General features: G+C 34.4%; 1 protein-coding gene across 1 annotated transcript in view; it reads right to left on the reverse strand.

Annotated features, from left to right (window-relative positions):
• LOC120351110 overlaps positions 1 to 25,541 on the reverse strand; it is a 60,151-nt gene that overhangs the window by 326 nt on the left and 34,284 nt on the right. Inside the window, exons 5-8 of the mRNA XM_039427119.1 lie at positions 21,805 to 21,957; positions 19,614 to 19,727; positions 10,040 to 10,190; positions 2,050 to 2,309 (exon numbers count right to left, since the gene is read on the reverse strand). Coding sequence (XP_039283053.1) covers positions 2,050 to 2,309; positions 10,040 to 10,190; positions 19,614 to 19,727; positions 21,805 to 21,957 — 678 coding nt within the window. The remainder of the gene's footprint in view (positions 1 to 2,049; positions 2,310 to 10,039; positions 10,191 to 19,613; positions 19,728 to 21,804; positions 21,958 to 25,541) is intronic.

The raw sequence follows: 25,541 nt of genomic DNA on the forward strand, positions 1-25,541 counted from the left end.
AATGCCTCGCTTTTTCAGATTCCACTGTCAATTTGATTTTTTCGATAAAACTTATTCAAAAACAAAAATAATAAATCGAAAACGAAACAGCAAAACAAAAGTATTCTTCACTTCTTCCTTATATTTCTTTTCATCCTTGTTCACCGTAATCTTCTCCCTTTTAGATCTACATTTTTCTCTACTCAATGTTTGCTCCAGTTCCCCCGATTAACAGAGGGGCAACAACTGATATCTGGTAAAAGAAATTGATAAAATTGGTAATAATTGAAAAGTGATGGGACTAATAAGTAATAACTCATCTAGGACTACTTGGCGAATCATATTAACTTCACTACTGAAAAAAACTAGTAAAACTTTATTCTGTTTAGAAAACAATAGAATGCCAGGCTATTTGAGTTAATTGATTATGGAAATTTATTATTGAACCATTAAAATATATAGTTTCTTGATGAACAGAATTTAATTGTTCATTTTAAACGAGAATAAAAAGTTAATATTACATCATATATAACGGTATCAGCTATCCTATATAGAAAGCAGTGGCAAGGCCGAGAATCGGCAACGCCGTTCTCTTATCATTCTCCATTTCCATTATAACGTAGACCTCACTAAAGGACGCGCAATTTAAAAATGAACATACCTGTCAAATTTCATGAGAATCTATCAACGCGTTTCGCCGTAAATGCGCAACATATATAAACATTTAAACATTGAATGCCAAACCGTCGACTTGAATCTCAGACCTCACTTCGCTCGGTCAAAAATATTAATTATCATCTATAATCAGCTGTGGACAACGTTGATCTCTTATTTTTCAATGATTAAATAATAATGAATTTTCATGATTGAGATTAAACATTCCGCTAACTATCCACACCTCCACACTGCCAAAAAACTATCTGGAAACGCTGCGAATCCAGAAAATGGCATCGCTATTCGCCTTGTCCAACCACAGTTGAGGACATCAACACCAATGACAACCAGACACCGCCATTATAACGTGAACTTCACTAAAGGTTCATTGATAACCAATTCACGTCCAGTAAACTGCAAATTTTATCATCTATTCCCAATCAATAAAATTAACTTAATGAATAAATGTAGACCAAACATTCATATTGGCTGTTATTCACAAACGGGTCAATAGGTCTAGGTGAGTGTGATAAAGCGACATTCACTTAATACTTTCAACACTGAAGCTTTCATGTTGTTTATAGAAGCAATGCTGCAGGCCAGGCGAGCACAAAAAATGCACAATAACACTTTTATTAGTGGGATGTTCCTGACGGAAGTTCCACCTCGCCTGAATATACCATTTAAGCCGTCAATGGGACTTACGACTTTAGCCTTACTTTAGCCGTGACCGACAGTTTAACGTGCACATCCGATAACACGGGAGTGAACTGTTCAAAAACTACATGTAATGAGCGGGTTTGAACCGGGGATAAATCTCTTAGGGCCGGTTTCCGAGCTCGGCATTTGACTAAGTTCTAGACTTTAAGCAGATGGAGTCAGAAAATTGGCTTTCCAAAACGGGGCGTAGTTGTAGTCATTGTCAAAGTCACTTTTGAATTAAATTTCAAAAAACTAGAAAATTAAACACAAAATAAAATAAAAAGAAAAAGTGTAAAGTTTTAGCTATTTTGAATTATTAAGAAACGTTTAATTTCGTCAAGGAAAAACGTTTCCAGTTATAGAAATGAGAAAATAAAAGCTGCGACTACTGTTATAAGTACTGCGACTACGCCCCGTTATGGAAAGTAAATTTTCTGACTCCAGCTGTTTAAAGTCTAGAACTTAGCTAAATCCCGAGCTCGGAAACCGGACCTAAAAGTTTCCAAGCTTTGGAGAAGGAAAGGAGCAATGGCAGTGAATACACAAAGGTTGCGGCTGGCAAATTAAGCATTGCTTTGAATGGATACCATTGGGAGTGTTCACACATTGACAAACTCTTATTTAGCAACGTTGCACTCATCTGTTCCAATCATCATCGAACTATTTTCGTGCAGTCAACTATAGTAGCTATGTTTTGCCTATATTGTAGCTTACCTAGGACTACTGGGCGATTGAAAGTAGACCGATTCGATGGCGACATTGTACTTGAGCACGATGTCGCGCGATAGGTCGGGATCGGGGAAGCTGAGGATGAGCGACTTGTCTGCCTGCGTCTTCTGGTACTCCAGTTCGACGGCCAACGCCTTCTCGGCGTCCTCGCGGTTCCAGTTGCGCGCCACCTGCCCGTTCTGCTGGTTTCCACCCCCGCCCTCAGACCCCATCTTCTTTTTCTTTTTACCACCCTGATCGAATCTCTGCACAAAACAAAATCAAACACTTATCTACACAATCAATCTAAACAAGTACAGTTTTCGTTCGCCTACCATTTCTCATGTGCCACAAAGAGACCTAGATGTGTGTAGGAAGCAATTCGATCATATATGCTATCAATTAATCAATTGTATTCCGGAAAATTTCATCATAAATTTCAATCACTTGTCTTATCGTTAGTGGCCACTGGCCACCCTCAAATATAGTTTGGTTCATGTTTGGCGAATGTTTGTTTACCATTCTAATATCAACAATTAAAATGCTGGAATTTTACGACTCAGAGCAAAAAAAAACAGTGACCTTCCAGATGTCGAGACAGAACAAGGTTAAAAACTGTCATTTATGCTTTGATTCTGCTTTGTACAGTGGACATAATTGTAATGGAGTCTTTACAATAATTATAACTATTGAATACATAATTACATAAACAATGATGTAATTGTTGTTATTTTAATGTATAAATAAATGGGACTTCATCATAATAAATTGAACTGTCTAATATTGTCACCTGGTCATATGGGACATAATTATATATAAATCATATTATTTATCTCATATTGATCAGGATTTTAGAGTTTTAAATTGAAAAAGTTTAATGAACAGTGTTTTTGTCATTGAACAATCATTGTCATCGACAGAAAGATTGTTTATTTCATTTGTTGTCAAAATTAACGTAGCTTCTCTTTTGTTTTTAATAACAAACGTGCCGCTTGTGCGACAGATAAAAATATGTACTTGAAATGGCTTTCATGTTTGGCATTGACTGAGTTTATATTTAATACCCAAAATTTTACTTTTGGTCAGTGTGAGCTCGTTCGATAGGACTGGAAGTTAAGTCCGGCTGATCAAGTGAAAAAGGCTAGATTTTGGTTCGTTTAATAGTACAGTTATTTTGTCACAGATCGGGCAGTATAAAAATAATTGTATTGTTAAGGGAGACGGGTTCTGAGCCTATTCATTGGTTCAGTTAATATTTGTTCTTTTAAAATACTAAAGTCGCGAAATACCAGTGGATGCCAAAGTGGGAAGCTATTTCAAAAAGGTAGGTGACTACTGAATCATTGTTCTTAAATTTTCATAGCCACAAACATTGAATCATCATTAGCAGCAAGCGAGTGTTTTCCCCATTAATTCATATCAAATATTGTTTTATAATCAAATTAATCTTGTTTTGTTCAAATGTATATATGTTAAAGATTCATTAATTAAAGTTCTAGTTATTCTGTTCTTTTCTTGTTATCATAGTATTTTCCCCTTACATATGTGGTGTAGCCACAACCTGCTTACATATTTGGTGGAGGCTCAAGGGTTTTTAATCCAGCTTTAAAATTTGGACTTTTCCGGTTACCTCAGTGAAGATTCAATTTTTGTGGTTGCATTTTACATTATTGAATATATGTTTTTTCCAGTGAAATTATGGGTCAAGTAGTTGAGTTTAAACCTTACGGGGCTCTAGAAACAGTTAGTAGGATGAATTTCGAGGATTTATTGAATTGGAATATTGTGGAACAATAATTGATTACTAATAATGGATTTTAACGGATGGAGAATGATAATTATAATTGAACAGATTTTGAGATTCACGATATTGGAAGTTTTACGATTATTGATTTTGAGATTTTGAATTGCAAAAGCTATGGCAATTGAAGATTTTGTAAGATTGCAAGATTTATTATCAATTCTTATTAGAAAGAATTAGATATTTATGATGAGATGAGAAATTAATGATTATTAAGATATGATTGAATAGGATAAATTTATTTATGATTGAAGAGATTTTGAGATATGGAGAATTTATGATTATTGAAACCAGATTATTTGGAAATTTATTATTTATTATTGAATAGAATTGGATTGGAACAGATTAACAATGGAAAAACTTAGACCGTTACTATTACCGAAATTTTTTATGGAAAAGATGAAGAATTTGACATTGATGATTTTTTCAACTATTTTGAAAAGGTTGCCTTGGCCAACGGCTGGGATGAAAAGGATAATTTATTATACTTGCGGTTTTGTTTGAAAGGAAGTGCTGAGAAATATTTTGATGTTATTGAGAACGATTTGACTCAACAGAACAAATTTGAATATATGCCAGTGAAAGAAAAATTGGTTAATTTCTATCGATCTCCTCTCAAATTGTGGAAACTAGAAAAGGAATTAGATACTTGTAGCATGGAATTTGAAGAAGATGGTAGAGATTTTGTAGCACGAGTCTTATCCCTATGCAGAAAAGTAGATTCGAATATGCATGAATCTCGGATTATCAGGATAATTTAAGAGGTTTGTCTTCAAATATATTTGAAAGAATTATAATGTAATCAAATGGTACTATTGTAGAATTGTTTAAAAATATTGAGAAATATGAATTATCATGTCAGTATTTGAATGAGTGGAAATTTGGACAGGTGCAAGTAATTAATGATAATATGGAACCAGAATTTGAAGAGCTATTGGAAATCGGAAATGAGTTTGAAATTGAGAATTGTTTCGAAAATGCTATCATCTCTGATGATTTTGATTCTTGTAATTATTTTTGTTTAAAATGCAGTGGATGTATATTATCATGTTAGTAACTTCGAGATTGAAAATGGGTTGGATGAAGTTCTTATTTGTAATGATTGTGATTTGAATGAGGAAGATATCATTTACAAAGAGGATAAAGATATGGAAATGATTAAGGAAGAATTATTGGATTTATCGGAAAGTGACTTGGATTTTTCTTTTACGATTGATAACAGGCCGTTTGAAAATTGTGTGAACTCTGGTATGCGTAATGATTGTGAATCTAGAAGAGTCAAGATGCATCAGAATATTAGTCTCGTGAATAATAGGACTAATAGAAAAAGAATACGTAAGAAATGTAAATGTAAATGTAAAGTTTGTGGTAAACATAATCATTTTACGCGGAATTGTTTTTACAACGTTAATTATGCTTATCGGGTTTATAAAAGGATGCATAGAATTTGTGAAAAAGAAGACTATGATATTAGAGTGTGTTCTTTTGATGGCAGAAAGTTTTCGGAAAATGCTAGACGTAAGAAAGCATATTTTACTGATAGGACACAGGAGTTTAGTACTAGGCATATTGATGAAAATGTTTTAGACGGCGGTCCATCAAATATTGATATTTCAAGGAATGAATTAGGAAGTTGTATAGTAACTGAATCAGGTTCTACTTTGGAAGGTGTTAGGCACAATGGAATATATGTCAGAAGAAAATATTCTAATAGGAATGATAATAAGTATTCAATCTTCCATAAACACGAAATTGATCTTGGAGATATTAAAATGAATTATAGCCTGAAATGTGGATCAGCAAAACGAAAAATTTCGGACTCGTGTTCAGAATTGGAAAATATTAAATGCGATAGTAAAAATTTTGTTAACAAGATGAATGAATCAATTATCGATAAACAAAAATCAGGCCATGAAAATAGTATATTGAACCGATTACAGAAAAAATGTGAATCAGCGATTTGTGTAAACAGTGAAGGAGAAAATACAGAGTCAGATTTGAATTATTGTAATTTTCCGAATGATATGAAGAATAAAAAAGTGGACCAGATGAATTTGTTAATGAGAACTCAGTCGAAAAATATTATGACTTTTTCGGATATCTTATTGCAATCAGGTACTGAGAATGGTTTAGAAGAGGTGTCCCAGTTGAACAATAATAATGAGAAATCAGGCCTGCAAACAAATCAATCGAGAATAGAAAAGCAGACTCAGCGACGAATGTATTACAGAAGAAAATACTGCTTTTAGAATAGATGCATTCAGTTAATTTATGGTTGTCAAATGTACTACCTACTATGAAATTCATGAATCGATATCTAATAAATTGGAGTAAATTTGTGTCTAATATGAACAACGAGAACTGATGCTATGTGAAGGAAATATAGAATTACAATATGGTTAATAATAAGATTAATGATAAGAGTAGAATCTTCTTCTTCTTCTTCTGGTGCCTATCCGTTACCGAATGTTGGCAATCATTCTGGCAATTATAACTTTGTTGACAGCCGCTCTAAAAAGTTCCGGGGTGGACACTGCAAACCATGTTCTCAAGTTCTTTAACCAGGAAATTCGTCTCCTACCAAACACCTCTCCTGCCAAGAACTCTACCCTGTAGTACACATTTCAACAACTGATATTTAGTAGTTCCATTCCTCATAATGTGTCCCAGATACTCCAATTTTCGTCTCTTGACAGTGTACATTATTTCCGTCTTCTTATTGAGTCGTTGAAGAACCCTGTTGTTGGAAATTTTGTCCATCCATGATATTTTCAGAATTCGTCTATAGGTCCACATCTCAAACGCTTCAAGTTTCTTTGTTGTTGTTTCAGTCAGGGTCCAAGACTCAACTCCATATAACAAAATGGAAAATATATAACAACGGAGGAGTCTTATTTTCAGTTCAAGGGTCAAATTATGCGACTTGAATACTCTTGACATGATTTTGAATGCCGCTCTCGCCTTTTCAATCCGAGCCCTCACCTCCTGAGAATGGTCCCACTGCTCATTCAAAACTGTACCCATGTAAATATAAGTTGGCACTCTCTCCACTACCCTACCATCAATATTAAAATGCACATTGTCAACTTTTTCTTTACTAATTATCATTGTCTTTGTTTTGTTAATGTTGACTTCCAGACCATATATTTTACTAACTTGAGCGACTTTGTCCATTAGCAGTTGAAGTCCTTGCGGGGTGTCGGCAAATATTACTGTATCATCCGCATACCTGAAATTGTTGAATCTGTCTCCATTCAATAGTACGCCGGCCTCCGAGTATTCCAAGGCTTCTTGGAAAATTGCCTCTGAGTACAAGTTGAATATTAGCGGAGATAATATACAACCCTGCCGTACTCCTCGGAGAATTTTAACTTCTTCTGTTTTCTCATTGTTGACTCTAACTGATGCCGACTGACTGTTTTTTGGGAAGAACTATAAATTCTGATCTTAACCATTCCTTTGGTATCTCTCCACTGTTTTATATATATCATTGAAAACCGATGTCAGCTCTTTTTGAAATCTAAATTGAAAAGTTTCAAGATTTCTGACTGAACGCTGTCCGGGCCAGCTGCTTTGCCACTTTTCATCGACTGTATGGCCGCTTCAACTTCATCAAAGAGAATGTCTGATCCTGTTAACTCAGTTGCTAACTCGTGTTCATGTCTTTGGTCTGAGAAGAGTTTTCCAACATAGTCCTGCCATTCCAATTTCATATGCTCTATATCAACAATTATTTCTCCTTGGTCATTTACTATTTTACCTACAGATCTCTTCTTATAATTTCCTGTGAGTTCTTTAACCTTTTTGTGCATATTGAATGTGTCATACCTTGCCTGAGCCACTTCAATTTCTAAACATTTTTCCTTGAATTCCTGCTCCTTTGCTTCTCTGATTTTCTTTCTTATTTGTCTATTGATTGATTTATATTGATTTAGGTCTTTATCTATTTTCTTCATTCTTCTCTCCTCCATAAACTCCAAAATCTCATCACTCATCCACGACTTCCTTTTCTCTTTATCAACTCTCAAAATATTTTTCTTTATTCTTGTTGTGACATCTACTATTTTCCCTATTTTGTCATCGATCTCCGAACTTGCCTTCACTTCAATCAGAGAAGCACCGAGCACATTCTCAATTTGCTCTCTCACATGTGGATCGTTGATTTTTCTTCTGTCAAATGTCTTCTGTGTTGATTTTGTTCTCAGTTCCTTCCACTGTAGTCTGAAATCGGAAACCAGCAAGTTGTGGTCGGAGTCTATATCTGCTCCTGGAAATGTTTTGGCCATCTTGCAGCTATTTCTATATCTTCTATTCATCATTATATAATCAATCTGATTGCGTACAATCCTTGCGTTCGATCTCTTGGAGACTTCCAAGTATACAATCTCCGAGGAGGTAGATCGAAGAAGGTATTCATCACAATCAAATCGTTTTCCACCGCAAAAGTACAAAGCTTTTCTCCCGACTCATTCCTATCTCCAAGGCCATGGGGACCAATATGAACTCCTGATCTTCCTTTTCCTACCTTGGCATTGAAGTCATCCATTATTATAAGAACTTCTTCATTAGGAATGTTCTTGATAAGAGTTGTTAATTGAGCATAAAAATTAATTATCACTTGTTCATCATGCTCACTTGTGGGCGCATATACCTGTACAATGTTCACGTTTACTGGCAATGCTCTTATTTGTACAAGCATCATTCTCTCATTAGAAGGTATAAAGCTTGATACATTCTGTGCAATTGATTTGTGTATAATTATTCCAACTCCATGCTCATACTTTTGTGGGGCACCAGAATAGTACACTCTATAGTTTTCACTGTCATAATAGTTTGCATCCGGCCATCTCATTTCGCTTATCCCCAAAACCAATAAATCCAAACGCTTCATTTCTTGAAAAGCATTCTCTATTTTTCCTGCTTGAGCCATGGTCCTTACATTCCAAGTCCCGATTCTTGTACGATGTTTAAAGAATTGTTTTTCCTTTTTATAATTGCTCATATTTATACCACTCGAAAGTTCGTTTAGGGTGTCCACTCCAGAAATAAAACTATAGCTGACAAATTGCCTTAATGAATACTAGGACTAAGCCCATCATGCCTTCTGCATTCTCATGCCGTTGACTAAGAATATACTTAGTTCCTCCGCCTTTAAAGCTGTTTTTAACACCTTCAGGACAAGAGAGTGCCCTCTCTATACAGCTCTTCCGCTCCAAAGACCGTTGGCCATACAAAGTTGACTCCTTATTCCGAGAGTCTTTCGGTCAACAGAGCATCTTTCAAACCATTCGGTTTTGCTTACTCGGTGGGTCAGAATATATAAAATGGAATTAAAACAGTTGAATTAAATACGAATAAAATCAAAGAAATATATAGCTACAATGATGACTAGATATCTTTGGCAGTAACAGATGAAAACAGAAAACTGACTAGACGAAAACATCGCGATATCAATGGGGACGGGAGAAAGAGAGGAATTTTGTAAGATAAGCCGAGAGAGCGTGCACGGCAGGACAGTATAGGAAGCTCCTGAAAGAACAGTGGAAAGAGGAAGGGTGATGATTCAGAGAAGGGAGATAATAACAGTAGAACGCAGTCTCACAGAAGTAACAGATGACCAGCGAAAATGGATAGAAGAATGCATTATCTAATTTTGATTCGATAAGACGAGGTTCAACACCGCAGTAGCATACAAAAATTCAGTAACTGGTAACTTAACATTTGAACACTTAAAACACTATTACATGTTTATGACTATAGAAATCTGGACTATGTCTTGACCACTGAAGTATTGGTTCTGAACCAATGATTATGTTCTGAACAATATATTATCGAAGATGTGAGTTGATTCAAAATGCTTATTTGATAGAAACTTTCAACTCGACTGAATAAATTTAAATAAATATCCACTAAATAGGCTTCTCCACATCCTCGAAACATACCGTATTGAAAAAGTTAATATAATCATCAATATTGACAAACAATCAACTAAATAATCTTCTTCACATCTTTGCAACATACCACATTGGAAAAATTGATATAATTATTTTTAATATTGACAAGAATAATCACAGATCTTTCAGGGGATCCAAATGGTTATGCAATAATCATTTGATCGAAATGGTTATGCAATAATCATTTTTAAATTTATGTGATTTGAAACGTGAATTGAATTGAGATACTTGAGATGCTTACCGATACTTTGGGCTTCTCACCCGGTGGACCAACAGTTCCTTTGTGCCTTCTAAACCTGAGAGTAATGGACCTCGATCCTATCGTCATGTCGAAGGCTTTTTTATAAGCTTCAATTGCTTGGTCAACGTTCGTGTACTTTATATAGGCATACCTGGAAAAACAAGAAATTTCCAATCTCATGTGGAATGTTTCACTTCAAATATTTATTTCAAGTCATACCTAGAAAAATAAGAAATGACCAATTTCCATAAAAAAAGTTTTACTTTTGATGCAGCAAAAATACATGAATAAAAATTTATTTTGTATAATATAGCTCACAAAATATTATGAAAATTGAAGAATAATTTGGACAATTTCACAAATAATTCTTTAGATATCTGAAAGATGGATTCCCACATATCAGTATCCGTGTGTACAGTGTCTGGCACAGTGAAAATAATTCCCATGAGTTCTAAAGTGACTATTCCCACTCAGCCTAGTGGGAATACGAAAGCTGACTGTATGTCCGTCACCAGCCAGAAGCTGAATCAGTCACATAGTATTGGCAAATAGTAGTGAGTCGCATAGGATTTTCAAACACTGTACACAAAATTAATTACTGTAGTTCTAAAGATGCGTACAGACAAATGCACCACGAACACGCACATTTCACCTTTCATCACATTTCACTTTTCATCAGCTTATTATCATAGCTGATGGGAAGAGAAATGCGTTTGTACGTGGCGCATGAATCTGTACGCAACTCAAGGGTCAAGCCACAAGAAGCGTTTTTGCACTGACGGCAGACGAGTCGGCAGGGCTGGAAGCTCTCCAATTGACTCATTATCAGCTGATTCATGTATGCCAACCGGGGCGATGTCAGGATACACCACCATCAAAGTCAGACACATCCATCCTAGCACTGAAAATCAGTCTTGTTTTGGCGGTGGCCACTTTTGTCGTTCTTGTGCTGAAAAAGAAGTGTCTTGTTTTGGCGGGGCGAGTCCGTGACTAATTTCTCTACCTGGAAAACAGTCTCTGGTTGTCGCCATCAGCTTTTGACGCTAGTGTCTGTTAAGCTGGCAGAATAGCTTGGAAGTAAATGGTTTCAATTTTGGCACAGACTGTACTTTCTTTGAAATATTCTTTTTAGAACTTAGTGTGACTGTAGAAGTGTGTGTGTGACCACCATTGGACAATACTCCTGCGTGACATTGTCTCTTATCTCAACCTTATTTAGTTCTATTGCTTCCTCTCTCATTCTCTCTCTCCCCCTCCATCGCCCTCTCTCTATCACTCCTGCGCCTTTCTCTCACACTCTCTCTCTGTCTAACACACACACACACACACACACACACACACACACACACACTCCCTCTCTCTCTCTCTTACCCGGTTGTGTGCTAATGCTCTCGTTTCTTCAAAACCCCTCAGGGTTTTGTTATTATTTCATACAATGCTTCAGACATAATTATCTACAACCTATCTTGAATTTGACTTTCCCATGCCTAGATTTGTAAATTTCTTTGTGTCAATAATATTCATTACTATCAACTCTTGCTTGTAATATTGTGAATTCCCCCATTCCACCGAGTAGGATTGTATAGTTGATGTAGCATCGTACTGGAGGGTTGATGGTTGAATGTGGGAGAGGGCCGGCCGTGCAAAAATAACTAAAACTGCAATTCAATTAAATCCTCACTTCTTCACTTTCTCACTATAGGCCTATATCCCTCAGAACCACACTCTCTTGTGAAATACAAAATCCCCTACACTGAAATAATTTGACTCCTTCAAGTTATGTGCTCCCAACTTGATAATACCGCCCGTTGTTCTCTCAATAATATTTGTTAAACGAGCGTTAGCAAGTTCTTACTTTTTACTCAAGTTCAAAGTTGTTGCCAGTCTGTGGGTTTGCTTGTTTGTTTGAATGCACTACAATAACTTTAGAAAGAGTTGATCGATCAGCTTCAAATTTTGAACATGCACTCTTCGAACCTTTTCACAGGTCAAGTTCGTTGAACAACAAAATATTTTACTCACTTCTTCGTCTTTTTTCAGGATATAAAAGTAACATTGAAAGTACTGCATGAGACAGAATAACTTACTCCTGTGAGTCTGCCTGACTATTATCCTTCAGTAGCATACGCGTAATATTAATGATACAAATTGTGATGGCAGTTGCTATGTCGTTGGTATTATTGATTTAACAAAATTTGAATTCTGATTCTAAATCGTTTACCCAGACGGAGAAACCTATGAAGTCCTATGGATTCACTTAGGCCTACAGCGTTATATTAATAGGAAAACAGCTTAATGTTCCTTTTCCAAAGATAATATAACAGTGGGCTCCACTGGGATTCTTATTCAAATTGGAAAAAAATTCTGTAGGTAGCTTAAAAATGATTTTGGTGTGCCATCTTCGTTCCGCCACATTGAATCAAGAATTTTCTATGGGAAGGTTTTAATACAAGATTCAAATAATAAAGAATTTCAAGAGACAATGGATGGTGAAAATCGCTCATAAATATATCAAACCGTTTCAAAGATATTCACATTTTAGTGTTGAAGTTTTTGGATATCTGTGATACAGAAATATTGCTCGCCTAGAACAGGATAGATTATTCATCACATATTCTTATCATTATCGTTCCCTAGCAACCTATTTTAAGCGTTATATAGTAGCTGCTGAGAGAGATTTATGTGATAGATATACCTGAAACATTATATATATTACTATATTCGACTAAACAACGAGTGAACAATTGAAGCGATTCAAATATAAAAAAAAGAAAAATGGTAATGCGAAAAATATTATAATATTTGGAACTCCATAACTTATCATTTAATTGAGAGACATTTATGGGATTAATAATTTATTGAAAAACACTAATAATTTAGCAATATTGCACTAATAGTTTTAATTTTAGATGACTCTCTCCTGGATTATTGAGTTATGTGTTGGATATTCCTCAGTGATTGCTGCATCATCTGAGAAAACTCCGTAAAAGTGATCTCTGTTCGAAATTGACAGAATGCTCAAGTATAGACATTTAGAAGAAAACAAACATTTCATTTAATGTTCATTGGAATCGACCACATCAGTATTATTTACACGTGAATTACCGGTAGTGTATTGTTAATGTATTAAGATTTGAGAAGATAATATGAGCATCTTATTGGTTTTTCTCTCAATGATTGAAATGAATGGCTTAATTGCTCTTATATAATCATGAAAATATCACAGTTTATTACATTCCAGTACAATTATCTTGTTTCACAATCCATTTCTAAGTAGAGCTCATAAGTATCGTAATCTTGCCATACAATTACCATACAATAATTGAAGTTGATTTCATTCAACTTCAGTGGTGCCATTTCACCAAACTGCTAAAGGGGGGGCAAAAACCAATAGGTATTGGGGGGGGGGAGGAATACCCCCAAGGATAGAGGGACCTGGGTTTTTCCCCATAAATGTTACATTAGAAGATGTTATTATATGCTTCATTTTTTCCAATTTTATACAAATGTAGTTGAATAATTGATAAATTCAATCATGGAATATTTATTAGAAATATGGGTCTACAGAGAGGCCCTAGAGTAGGAATACACTGAAACAGATTTCTTGAAAATCATGGAAAAAGATAAATTTTTCTTTTACAATGACAATTTCAACAATTTCATTGGGGATCATATTCTAATAGGAAAATAACTTCCAGTTAGAAAGCTAAAGATACATCAAGCTGTTCCCATAATTATCAAAAACCCTTTACATACATTTTTGATTGTCTGATTGTGCCCTTCCTTTTGCTTTCACTGTGACATCTTGCAACTTGTTAATTCTCACATTGACATTTATTCAATAACTCACTTATTGTGCTCTGATCAATAAGTGTACCCATTCTGTATTCAAACTATACCACAGAGAAAAATATATTATTTATTACTCTGTACCCGTATCCATACTTTCAAGGCAATTTTGCAACATTGTTGATACTGTAGAAGGAATTATACTACTGCTGATAAAGAAAAGTATTAAATCATTATGAGACTCTAAGGATTCGTGTAGATAGACCCGCATTTTCATTATTTATCTGATCCTTGAGGGGGGCCTAGGCCCCCTAGGCAGCTGATTATAAGTAAGAATTAATATTGATATTTTCATAATACAGTACACATGAAGAATTGGCAAAGTTTATGGTAAGGGGTGAGGAGGTACTCAGCTCTTCCAACTAACATCGGATTAGTTTTGTGCAGTCTACTATAACAGACGTTCCCATATGGATGTTACTATAGACGTATTATCATCGTATTCAATTTCTGTTTGTTAGTTTGTTTGTATGTCTGATGGAAATCGAAAACGGCTCTAACGATTTTGATTAAGTTTGAAATATAGTATATAGTTTGAAATATAGAGTTTGTGATACGAAAATCATCATTTGGATTAGGACTCATGTTTAGGATAACTCACTGAGGGAACTTAAAAATGATTAGGTACGGTAATAATATTCATCAACCGAGTAGCAGCTGACTGAGAGAGTTTTCTGTCGTCAGTTGAAAACAGTTGATCAAGAGAGTTTTCATCGTCAGTTGAAAATAGCTGATCGAGAGAGTTTGCCATTATCAGTTCAAAACGAGACAGATGTGTTGAGTCACCAAGTTTGTTGACGTCATTTTTTTGAAGTTATTGCATGAATCGAGAAAATAGGTGCAGAGAGCAGCCGAGTGACAGCAACGAAACGCAAATTGAATTTGAAACATAATGATTGCGGTAATATTAATCAGGTAAATGCTAAAGTAGTCAGTTTTAATATATCTGAGTAATTGAATTATAACAATTCATTCACTTTTAAATTTCCATCTCCATGCCTTCGTACTTTCAACTCTGTTCTTTGATATTGTTATCTTCATAGACGTGAAGTAGATAGATAAGGGTGGGTGTCTTCCATGAGTAAAATTAAATGTCTATTTCCGACTTCTGCAGTTGAATACTTGTAGCTAGTAGTTCTGTGAACAGTAGACCTCGTACAGCATTTATAAACCGATCTCATTGTCAATATGTCACCACAATTAGCCCTTCGGACATCGGAAAAAAGAAACCGGTACCGTGACGAGAAATCGTAAGTGTTGAAACGGCCAATGACTGATTGGCGTGTATTAACGATGACAATATTACCTGTTATAAATAAAACCGAGAGCATTGCCAAGCTGTAATCATCAAAAGCTAATTTACAAACATGCCAACATACATATACAGACAAAAGCAAATCCCGTCGTTGAAACGTAGAAAAATCAATCATCAAAATATTATCATGAAAAAATAACATTTTCCCGCTATTTTGGGAAATGATAACTGTATATCTTCCAGTATTGAAAATGACATTCAAAATGAAAAACAATACTGAATAATTTTATTACATTCAAAATTCTCAATGTTCGAGTAATTAACCCTCCAGTAGGGTTACAAGCTTAGTAGGTTTAAAGTTCACTCCGTATGGGTAAATAATTCACAATCAGAATTCAAAATCCCTAAACTAATAATACCAATTACTATAAAGTTGAAGGTATTGCTATCACAAGTTGTATTATCTAATACATATAGGCTATGTTGGAAACAAACAATACCTAGACAGGCAGACAGACATTAACGAAAGCGAGTTGATGTAAAATTTGTATATTAATCAGCTGAATTTGGGGCATTAAGGACAGTATATGTGATTATTCTTAAATAGCATTAGCTGTTATGAATAAATGGGTAAATTGTGGTAATTGCATGCAATTAATATTCCAGCTTACTAATGATAAATCACAACACCCTTTTTTCCAATTCACTTCATCAGTTGATATGATTTTCGGTCTCTTCATCACTGGAGTTATTAGTTACTGTAGCATAATTTTCAATGAACTCATTACTGGAGTTACTATGGCATATTAGTGTATTTATCTTTATGGGAATACTAATTACAGTGTTTTTGATGACAAAACTACGAATTATTGAGAAGTTTCAGTGTACTCACTAATCTTGACAATTGACCTATTAAGTGAAGTTATTTTTGTTTTGTATCAAGAAATTTACTAATAGTTCTATTATTCAAGCTCCAAATAACTGCAGAAAAGAGAGACAACTGCACAAAATAGGAATGATATATAGGACTTATAAATAGATATAAAGGACTGATAAATAGGAATTATACAGTTACAAGATAAGTCATCGCCTGATATTACTACGAAGAGGGATAGAAAAGAGTGATAGGTTTCAGAAATAAATTGTCAATGGTCTTGTTAAGAATAGCCTACATGTGGGGATTCATCAGAACAATACCATTGTTTGAAAACCAGACAGCTCTGCGTAGTACAGTCCGTCCAAGAAGTATAACCTGAACGTCTTGTTTTTGAAGTGTCAGAGATTCGATGTGTCTGACTTTGTCGTTTCTGTACGGATGTAAAAGTGTCCGGTTTTGGCGCCTAACGCACACGCCAATTCGAGACTCTTTCAAAACAGTCTTTCCCTGTCGCTGGCGTACGGTGTCGATGGATGAGAAAGTCGCTGTCCACTCCTGTCAGGTTCTGGGTGTGTCGGAGGAATAAGGTGGCGCGTACCCATGCCACCCAATCAGCGTTTGCCTTATGAGTTGATTGAGTTGGCGTTCGGAATCAGCTGGTTATCAATCAGCCAATTGGAGAGCTTCCTACCCTGCAGACTCGTCCGCCGCCAGTGCAGAAACGCCAGAAAAACGCTCAATGTGGCTTGGCCCTGAGGGTTGTAAATATTGTCTGGTTTTTCGTAATAATTGATCTGAATGATTTTAACTAAATTTTCAATAAATGAAGGGAGGGAATTTTACAGAGTACAAGATCTTTGAAAGCAGTCAGTTTAGGCAATACAAAAGTCACATAAACCAGTGAAAACAAATCTAGGCTATAAAGTATATTCAAGACATATTTAAATAATAGGAGAATAAATCAAATCGAATAATTTTATTGCAGAATGCTCTTGAGATCATTACAATGGTCAAAATTCAACAACATTCAAAACATTAAATAGTAAAAAACACAGTCAGTAAATAAATATAAATCAAAATGGACTACATTGAATTGTCATAGTATTAACATTTTTATAAAATTATTTTACCTCATAATAAGGATTAAACAACAGGAAGTTTTCAATTGTTTTCAAAAATGAATGTAGTGCCCTTTTTGAATAGTTGAGAAGTTGATATTGTGGTAATTATTCATATTGAATGAAAAATACCGGTTTCGGTTATTACACCATTGTCAATCTCTATTAAACTGTTTATCAGAGATTGACAATGGTTTAATAACCGAAACCGTCTTTCTAAGTATCAATAAATGTGTGGTTTTTTGACAATTTCTTAGTCTTTTTCATTCAATATAAATATAGTGGCAAATGTCTAATTCTCCCAGATATAGCATTGAATAGTTTGATAGAGTTATAATATAATGTTTTTTCGCCACACTTGGATGTAATGAGCTAGTTTACGTGCGTCATATGGAGGCCGAAAGTGATTGTTTTCCGACCAGGCCGGTAAAACTTTACGGCCCTAGGGCTGTAAAATGACCTTGAATAACAGCTGATCGTGTCCGATCTCACAAAAATCATAGAGAGATAATCTCATAATGACTGTAATAATCTATATAATTATGTATCGTGAATCGCGGTATTATGTCTATAATAATATATTTTATAAATTACTGTTTCATAATTTAATATTTATTATTGTGCTTTTGATATCAAACAATAGAATACGATGATATATCTCCATAGCCTGAACAATATAATGTTGGCTACATTGTCCATTGTCAGAAAGGTACGTATCGCAAGTATTTAAAAGTGAAGAATCGAATTTGAATTCAAAGTACAATAATTGTATCAATATTTAAAAGTGAGGTAGAGTAATAATTATTTCTTTTTTATTATCGAATTCCACTTCTTAATGCAATACAATCAACAATAATAATAAGCAAATACAGCACAGATCTGAAGTTTAAGGTAAGCCTACTGGTGAACTCAGCCTTGACTGAAAAATTCCTAGTAATTTTTCCGTAATTCATTATTAAAACTTTTAGATAATTTTCTTCAATATTAAACCATATAGAGAAAACATTAGGCCCACTCAAGATTGAATCTTCGAATGTTTTCTCTATGATTTAACTATTTTCAGAGCAATATTTTGTTGTGAAAATGCCAGCAAACCGGCTTCAAATTTGCGCTATACTCTATTATTACAGTAGCCTACATAGCCTACGTTATCTGACTTAATTCAGAGTGAAAATTTTATTGTGAGACAGATAATAATATTAATTTTAATAATATAAGGCATGAGCCAAAGTCTGTTGTACGGTACGCTTTTTAGGAGTGAAGTAAACTTTTTTAGAAGTCTAGTATTACAGTATTACGTGTATGCTAAGGGTTATCAGTCAGGCCCCAACGTTCAACAGTACGGAATGGCCGAGAGCGTAAAGGCGTAATACATCAGTCAGAACTCAAAGCTCAGTGAATAACAAACATGATCTAGGTTCGAATCCTCGGTCAATGACTTTTTTTTTGTCGATGAATTTCGACTTTTATTACCTATTTTTTATATTAGTTACCGTAATTTAAATTTCAATCAATTTTTTAGATATATTTTGAGACAAAACTGTGAAATATGCAATTATATTAATTTTTTCATCACATTATTTCAAAATAGTAATGAAAATTCTATTCATCCATCTATCCATGATATTGCACCGGCGCAAAGCTCGCGCCTGATATTAATAGTATAAAAATATGGTCATTATTGTAAATTATTAATTAGTAATATTGAAATTAATTGACAGTAAAAGTTGTCATAACCAAGATTCAAACTATCAAAATAGGCTGTTTGAATTTTATTTATTTTTTAATTTCTTATATATTGGGAAGTTTTTTTTGGTGTGGCGAAAAATAGCGTTCGCACCATGGGCAAAAATGTATTTCCGGCTCTCAATCTTTTCTAGTCCTCGGCCTACGGCCTCGGACTTAAAAACCGATTTCGAGCCGGAAATATCTCATTTTCGGCCCTAGGTGCGAAATATACTATTGTGAATTTTCAAAGTTACAGACCTTACCACTAGATCATTTCTCCTTCTGGTATTGAAATTGTGATTCATAACCTGTTGCATACATATATATTATAATTTTGCTTGACATACGCGAACACTGATATACACAAATTGAGGGTAGTGGCATCATGATACAATTGATCTCTCCCTACAATGACCTCTGTAAGGAAGGCCACAAATTAATCACACAGCTTAATGACTAAGTAGGACCTTAATTATAGATTCCACAGGTAATTCAAGATTCCCTTTCATTTTATATCAGCTACATATTCTCAAGTTTCATTTAAGATATTTATCATCTCTATATTGATCCATTCATGAAATCATCACAATAGGAACGTTTGCACAGTATTACCGGTATCATTCGTCAACACCTTGTCTTAAAATACTTTTGGAGAGTTACCTTTGTAAATAGATAAATAAATAAATGAACAATTACTGTACTTTATTCGAAAATATTAATTTTCTTCTGAGATAGAAGAAATGATGCTTACCGGTGAATTTCAGTATCCTGGCATAGCCGATATCGATTCTGTGAGCGTTCGGGAAGAGATCTTTGAAAACCTCACTGGTCAGTGTTGATGGTAGATTTCCGACATATAACCTGAAAATAAATCATTCATTGATTTAAATTCAATTACTAAATTAAATGAAACATTTAAAACAATTAACAATGTTTAAAACAAACTACAACAAACAATAATTAAAGCAAACAAGTTAAAAACTCCAACAAAATAACTTATTACAAGAGCTACAATTTAATGAATGAATTCGCTTCCATTTTCCCAGTTTTCCATTTGTTTCTATTTCCCGAAACATGATATTTTGGTTAAATTCGGTACGAGTATGCATTTGTGGTGCCGTTTCGAGTAGGTATCTTCGTAGTTTGATTAATAGTCCTCAATTAACAGTATTTATCTTCATTCAACCGATAAGGATAAAACTTGATAGTTTCTGTTTGCTCCATGTTGATGCAGCAGCAGCAGCAGCCTAGTGTAATTATGTACTGTATCATGAATAAAAAAAACGTGCAATTGTCACAGCCGCTTATTATGTCATATTTCTTATTATATAATAAAACAATGCAAAGAAACTAGTTTTAGATTCAATCTGCACCTCTACTACAACACATATAGCATGGATTCAATACTTTCACTAACTACGGACATAGAGAAAAAATAACATACGAGTATATCCCAAATTTCAATGTTAACTCAAGTCGATAGTCCTAGTAGTTCATTTCACACCAGTGTGACGCTGGTAGTCTTTCATACTGTGCCGTTCTTACACTCTTGACCAGCCAAAACAATAATAATAGACAGTAGTCGGCTTGAATTACGGTAACAAAAATCTTGAAATTTGGAATATAATACTACCCATATCATGGGATATATTCTTTTACTACGGAGTTCTATCTATTAATAAAGTTTGTTATCCTATCAACGGTTTTGAATTGGTAGACAATCAGTAGTACAAAGTATCAACTACCTCAGTTCACCACCATAGTTAGGCTGGGCGCACACCAGTTAGTCAAGACAAGACAAGACATGCTCAGACACAATACTTCACATGAAGACATGGCTTATGAAGACATGTCTAATTGCAATGACTAATCAGTGTGAGTTGCGTCATAAGCAGCTATGTGAAGTATTTTGACTAAACGTGTCTGATCATGTCTTGTCTTGACTAACTGGTGTGCGCCTAGCCTTTAAGTTACAATATAATTAAACTTCTTCTTGTTTGAAATTCAATGGCCCTTATGAATAAAACCGAGAAAATGCTCATGAGCAAGAGCATGGAGCATAAGGTTTTGCTCATGAGCAAAAGGTAGAAGCAAAAGCATTTGCTCATTTCTATATGAATGAGCTTTACCTTATACTCTTACCTTATGCTCCTGAACTCTGGAGCAAATGTTCACATATTTTCTAGATTTTTCATCAGCTGATTCGCTTTTGTAGCCTTACTTTGTTTTTTAGCTCACGGAAGCGCTAAATATGCAAGTAGGGGGCACCGCTTTTGTTTGCGTCGTCTGCTCTGTTTTCTATTTTTATGAATAGAGTTTTAGGTTAGTTGAGTTTAAAATTTTGAAATAATAGTGTGAAAAAATGTCATCTCTATAATAATCTTCAGCATATTCTGATAATATCAATAGCTTCTATAATCGTCTACACTCTCATCTTCTTAAATGCCTATTTCTATTTTGTGATGGCTATCTTTATATCTTTTGTATTTATTCTTTTGTAGGAATAATGGTGATATATATCATGGTTGAATCTAAAAAGAGTTTTAAAGTTCTCAGCTAATGGTTGTGATCGTATCTGGTATAGTTGGTATATTAGTGGAGCCATTTTACTATGAGCAAAAGGTGATAAGCTGCTCTAGACTAGACTCACCTTTTTTGAAGCATTTGCTTCAAAAGGTGAGCAAATGCTCTAGTTTATTCATACAATTTTAAGCAAAAGCTTTTACTTTTGAGCAAATGCTCAAACTATTTTTTTGATGAGCATGAGCAAAAGGTTTTGCTCACGTTTATTCATAGAAAATTAAGCAAATGCTCCATATTTTAGAAATATAAGCAAATGCTCAACTTTATTCATATGGCTTAATAACTATAATGGATTTAAGAAGGTAAGATTAGTTAGAAGATAAGGAAAAGTTAGCTGTGCATATTGGAATCTTACGTGTATGGGTCGATAGCTTCCGGTGTGACTATTTCTTCATTCTTGATGACCTTTCGCTCAGCAACCACATGACCGTTGCCGAATTTTATTTTGTTTAGTTCGCTTATGACTTCATCCACATTACTGTCATCCTTCAGTTGAATGAAACAGAACCTGCAACAAAACATTAAACATTATAATTCAATACTAACAAGGTACAGCATTCTTCATGTTTAAACAGAAAACATTAAATTAGAATTCAATATCTAACAAGGTACAGCCATAGAGAAACGATAGCATAAGTAGATATCCCATGGTATAGGGCGTTTATGTCGCAACTTTTACTGTTATCCCAAGCCGATAGTTCACGTAGTTCTTTCCTATGCAGCTGTGTGACGCTGGTAGTCTCTCAAATTGTGCCGTCCATACACTATCATCCCAACAAAACAGTAAAAATTGACAATAATCGACAGTTATCGGCTTGAGATAACAGTAAAAGTTGCCACATAAATTCCCTATACCATGGGATATCTACTTACGATTATTGTTTCTCTATGGTACAGCATTCTTTAGTTTAAACAGAAAACATTAAATTAGAATTCAATATCTAAAAAGGTACAGCATTCTTTACAATCTATACATATTTTGCTCCATTTGTTTAGATTAATTAGGTGTAGAATCAGGTCTACAGCCGCGAACCTTACAGTCATAATAATTATTGGCTTCCCAAATCATTCACTAACTTATTGACTTGTACTCTATTATGTGAGTAGGTGTTCTAATCTTTGACGTGATCTTAATGAATATATAATATATATTATATATATATATATATATATATACTAATATATATATATATATATATATATATATACAGGGTGTTTCAGAAGTAGTGTCGAGAATTTTAGGGTATTGTACCTGGATGCTAGGAGACTACAAATGTCATATTTGAAGTGTCCAAAACTCAGCGGTTATCCTTATAGCTGCCATTTTGTTTTTTTCACTTAAAAATTTTATCTCAAGAACGAAATGTTGTATTGATCTGAAATTTGGCATGAATATTTATGCTATAAGACTCAACTATAAAAAATAAAAAAAATTTTTTTCGTTGAATTTTTCAAAATGGCGGCCATTTTAAATTTTGATGGCGAATATCTCGAAAACCGTCCATTTTACAGAAAATTTACAAGAGACAAAAAAGTTAGCAAATTTTTTCACGATTCCAATGATACCTAATTTATTAAGATTGGTCGAAGAATAACAGAGAAATTAATTTTTTTCGTACTGCATGCATGACCACTTTTCACCATTTAAAGATCAATATTATTTTTTAATTCCAGATGTATTTAAGATGAAGCTTTGAAACTCGGTATGGCTCCATATGGGCAAACAGATGATTTTACAATGGTTTTCAGATGATAATGTTTGTCTTGTAAAAGTATTGTTGTTTCATTAAAAGTAAAGAACCAGATGTAGTGCTTCCTATTTCTTAGTCTCACGTTTCCTAGGTCTTATTTCTATCTTAAATTTCCAGTTTCAATATTTTCTTACGTTGCTTCTACACAAATATTTAATTATTGTAATGGAATTTAGTTCGCTGGAGTACACCGATATTCACTTCATGTATGGAGCAGCTCTTGGCAATGCGACCGAAGCAAGAAGAATGTATGCAGCTGCATTTCCAAACCGCCGTCTCCCTTCCGACAAGGTGTTCACAAGAACTCACAATCGGCTGAGAGAAGTTGGTTCATTTGAACGGAACAGGGTAATTGCTGGTAGGCCTCGAGCAGTTCGAAATGTTGCTTTTGAAGAGGAAGTATTGCAGAAATTCGATTTCAATCCTAGAACGAGTACGAGAGCAGTTGCAAAGCAAATCAATTCAAGTGCTTCTTCTGTGTGGCGTGTACTAAACAAGGAAAGACTTCACCCCTTCCGCTTTCAAAAAGTTCACTCATTGGTTGAACGCGACTATGAGCCAAGAGTAAACTGTGCCCGTTGGTTTCTTCAGCAAGACATTATCCAACCAAATTTTCTAGAAATGAGTCCAGCTTTACAAGAGAAGGAATCTTCAACTCTCGCAACAGTCACGTCTGGGCCTTAGACAATCCTCATGAGGTCAAAGTGCGTGGTTATCAGCATAGATTTTCGCTGAATGTTTGGACGGGTATCTTAGGTAATCGCGTGATTGGACCATACATTCTTCCTAATCGTCTGAATTCTCCCACGTACATTACTTTTTTAAGACATACTACCAGAACTTTTGGAAGATGTGCCTCTTGCAAACAGATATAATATTTGGTTTCAACATGATGGTGCCCCTGCTCATTTCGGAAATGTTGTTACGGACTTTCTGAACATGACCTATCGTCAGCGGTGGATTGGGCGGGGTGGACCAGTACCGTGGCCCGCACGTTCACCTGACCTCAACCCTTTAGATTTTTTTTTCTGGGGCCATATGAAAGACCTTGTTTACAGCACGCCAGTAGAAAACGAAGAAGACCTTGTGGCAAGAGTGGTTGCTGCAGCAGGTGCCATTCAAGATGATGAAAATGCTTTTATAGCAGTTCGACGGTCCATGATTGAAAGGTGCAGACTGTGTAATCAAGTTGAAGGACGGCATTTTGAGCAATTGCTGCATTAGTATCAGTGAACCGATTTGAGTGAAATTAATATTTTTCAATGTAAATAAAATTTGGAGGAAAGTTATTCTTGTATATTTCTGTAATAAGAACGGTTTTCATGAAATTATAAAAAAAATTAATATTGATCTTTAAATGGTGAAAAGTGGTCATGCATGCAGTACGAAAAAAATTAATTTCTCTGTTATTCTTCGACCAATCTTAATAAATTAGGTATCATTGGAATCGTGAAAAAATTTGCTAACTTTTTGTCTCTCTTGTAAATTTTCTGTAAAATGGACGGTTTTCGAGATATTCGCCATCAAAAATTAAAATGGCCGCCATTTTGAAAAATTTCAACGAAAAAATTTTTTTTTATTTTTATAGTTGAGTCTTTATAGCATAAATATTCATGCCAAATTTCAGATCAATACAACATTTCGTTCTTGAGATAAAAATTTTTAAGTGAAAAAAACAAAATGGCAGCTATAAGGATAACCGCTGAGTTTTGGACACTTCAATATGACATTTGTAGTCTCCTAGCATCCAGGTACAATACCCTAAAATTCTCGACACTACTTCTGAAACACCCTGTATATGGATCAAATAAGATCTATTTATCTAATCAAAAAGTAATGAATGAATTGTATAGAAAAATGACGGAATACTAGGCCTTGAATATTTATTATAAGCTTACATTAGTAGTTAGTAATTATCGAATTTCAATTCCAAGAAATGTCAGTATTGGATCAATCAATAATAAATATTAACATAGAATTAAGAAAGAAAAATAAAAATCTTAGTACCCTGATTAAATATGATTGTGATTAAATATTTCAAAAAAGGTACTAAGATTTTTATTTTTCTTTCTATTTCTATAAAAGTAGCCCTATACAGAAAAGAGATAACATAGAATTGTATCCCAATACTTGTAATTATTCATTCCAAAAACCATTGGAATTCAAGAAAATTTATAATTATTTACTTATTAAAATTAATCATGATTCAACTGATAATTTGATAAGCAATGCATTCCATTTATGAAACCATTTGTTGGTGATGGATAGCAAAAATATTAAGCGGAATTGAGCATCGGACATCTAAAACTTTAACACTCTTGATTTGTGGAGCTGTGTGGTG

The sequence above is a fragment of the Nilaparvata lugens genome, chromosome 4 (genome assembly GCF_014356525.2).
Source record: "Nilaparvata lugens isolate BPH chromosome 4, ASM1435652v1, whole genome shotgun sequence".
In the NCBI taxonomy this organism is placed as follows: Eukaryota; Metazoa; Arthropoda; class Insecta; order Hemiptera; family Delphacidae; genus Nilaparvata; species Nilaparvata lugens.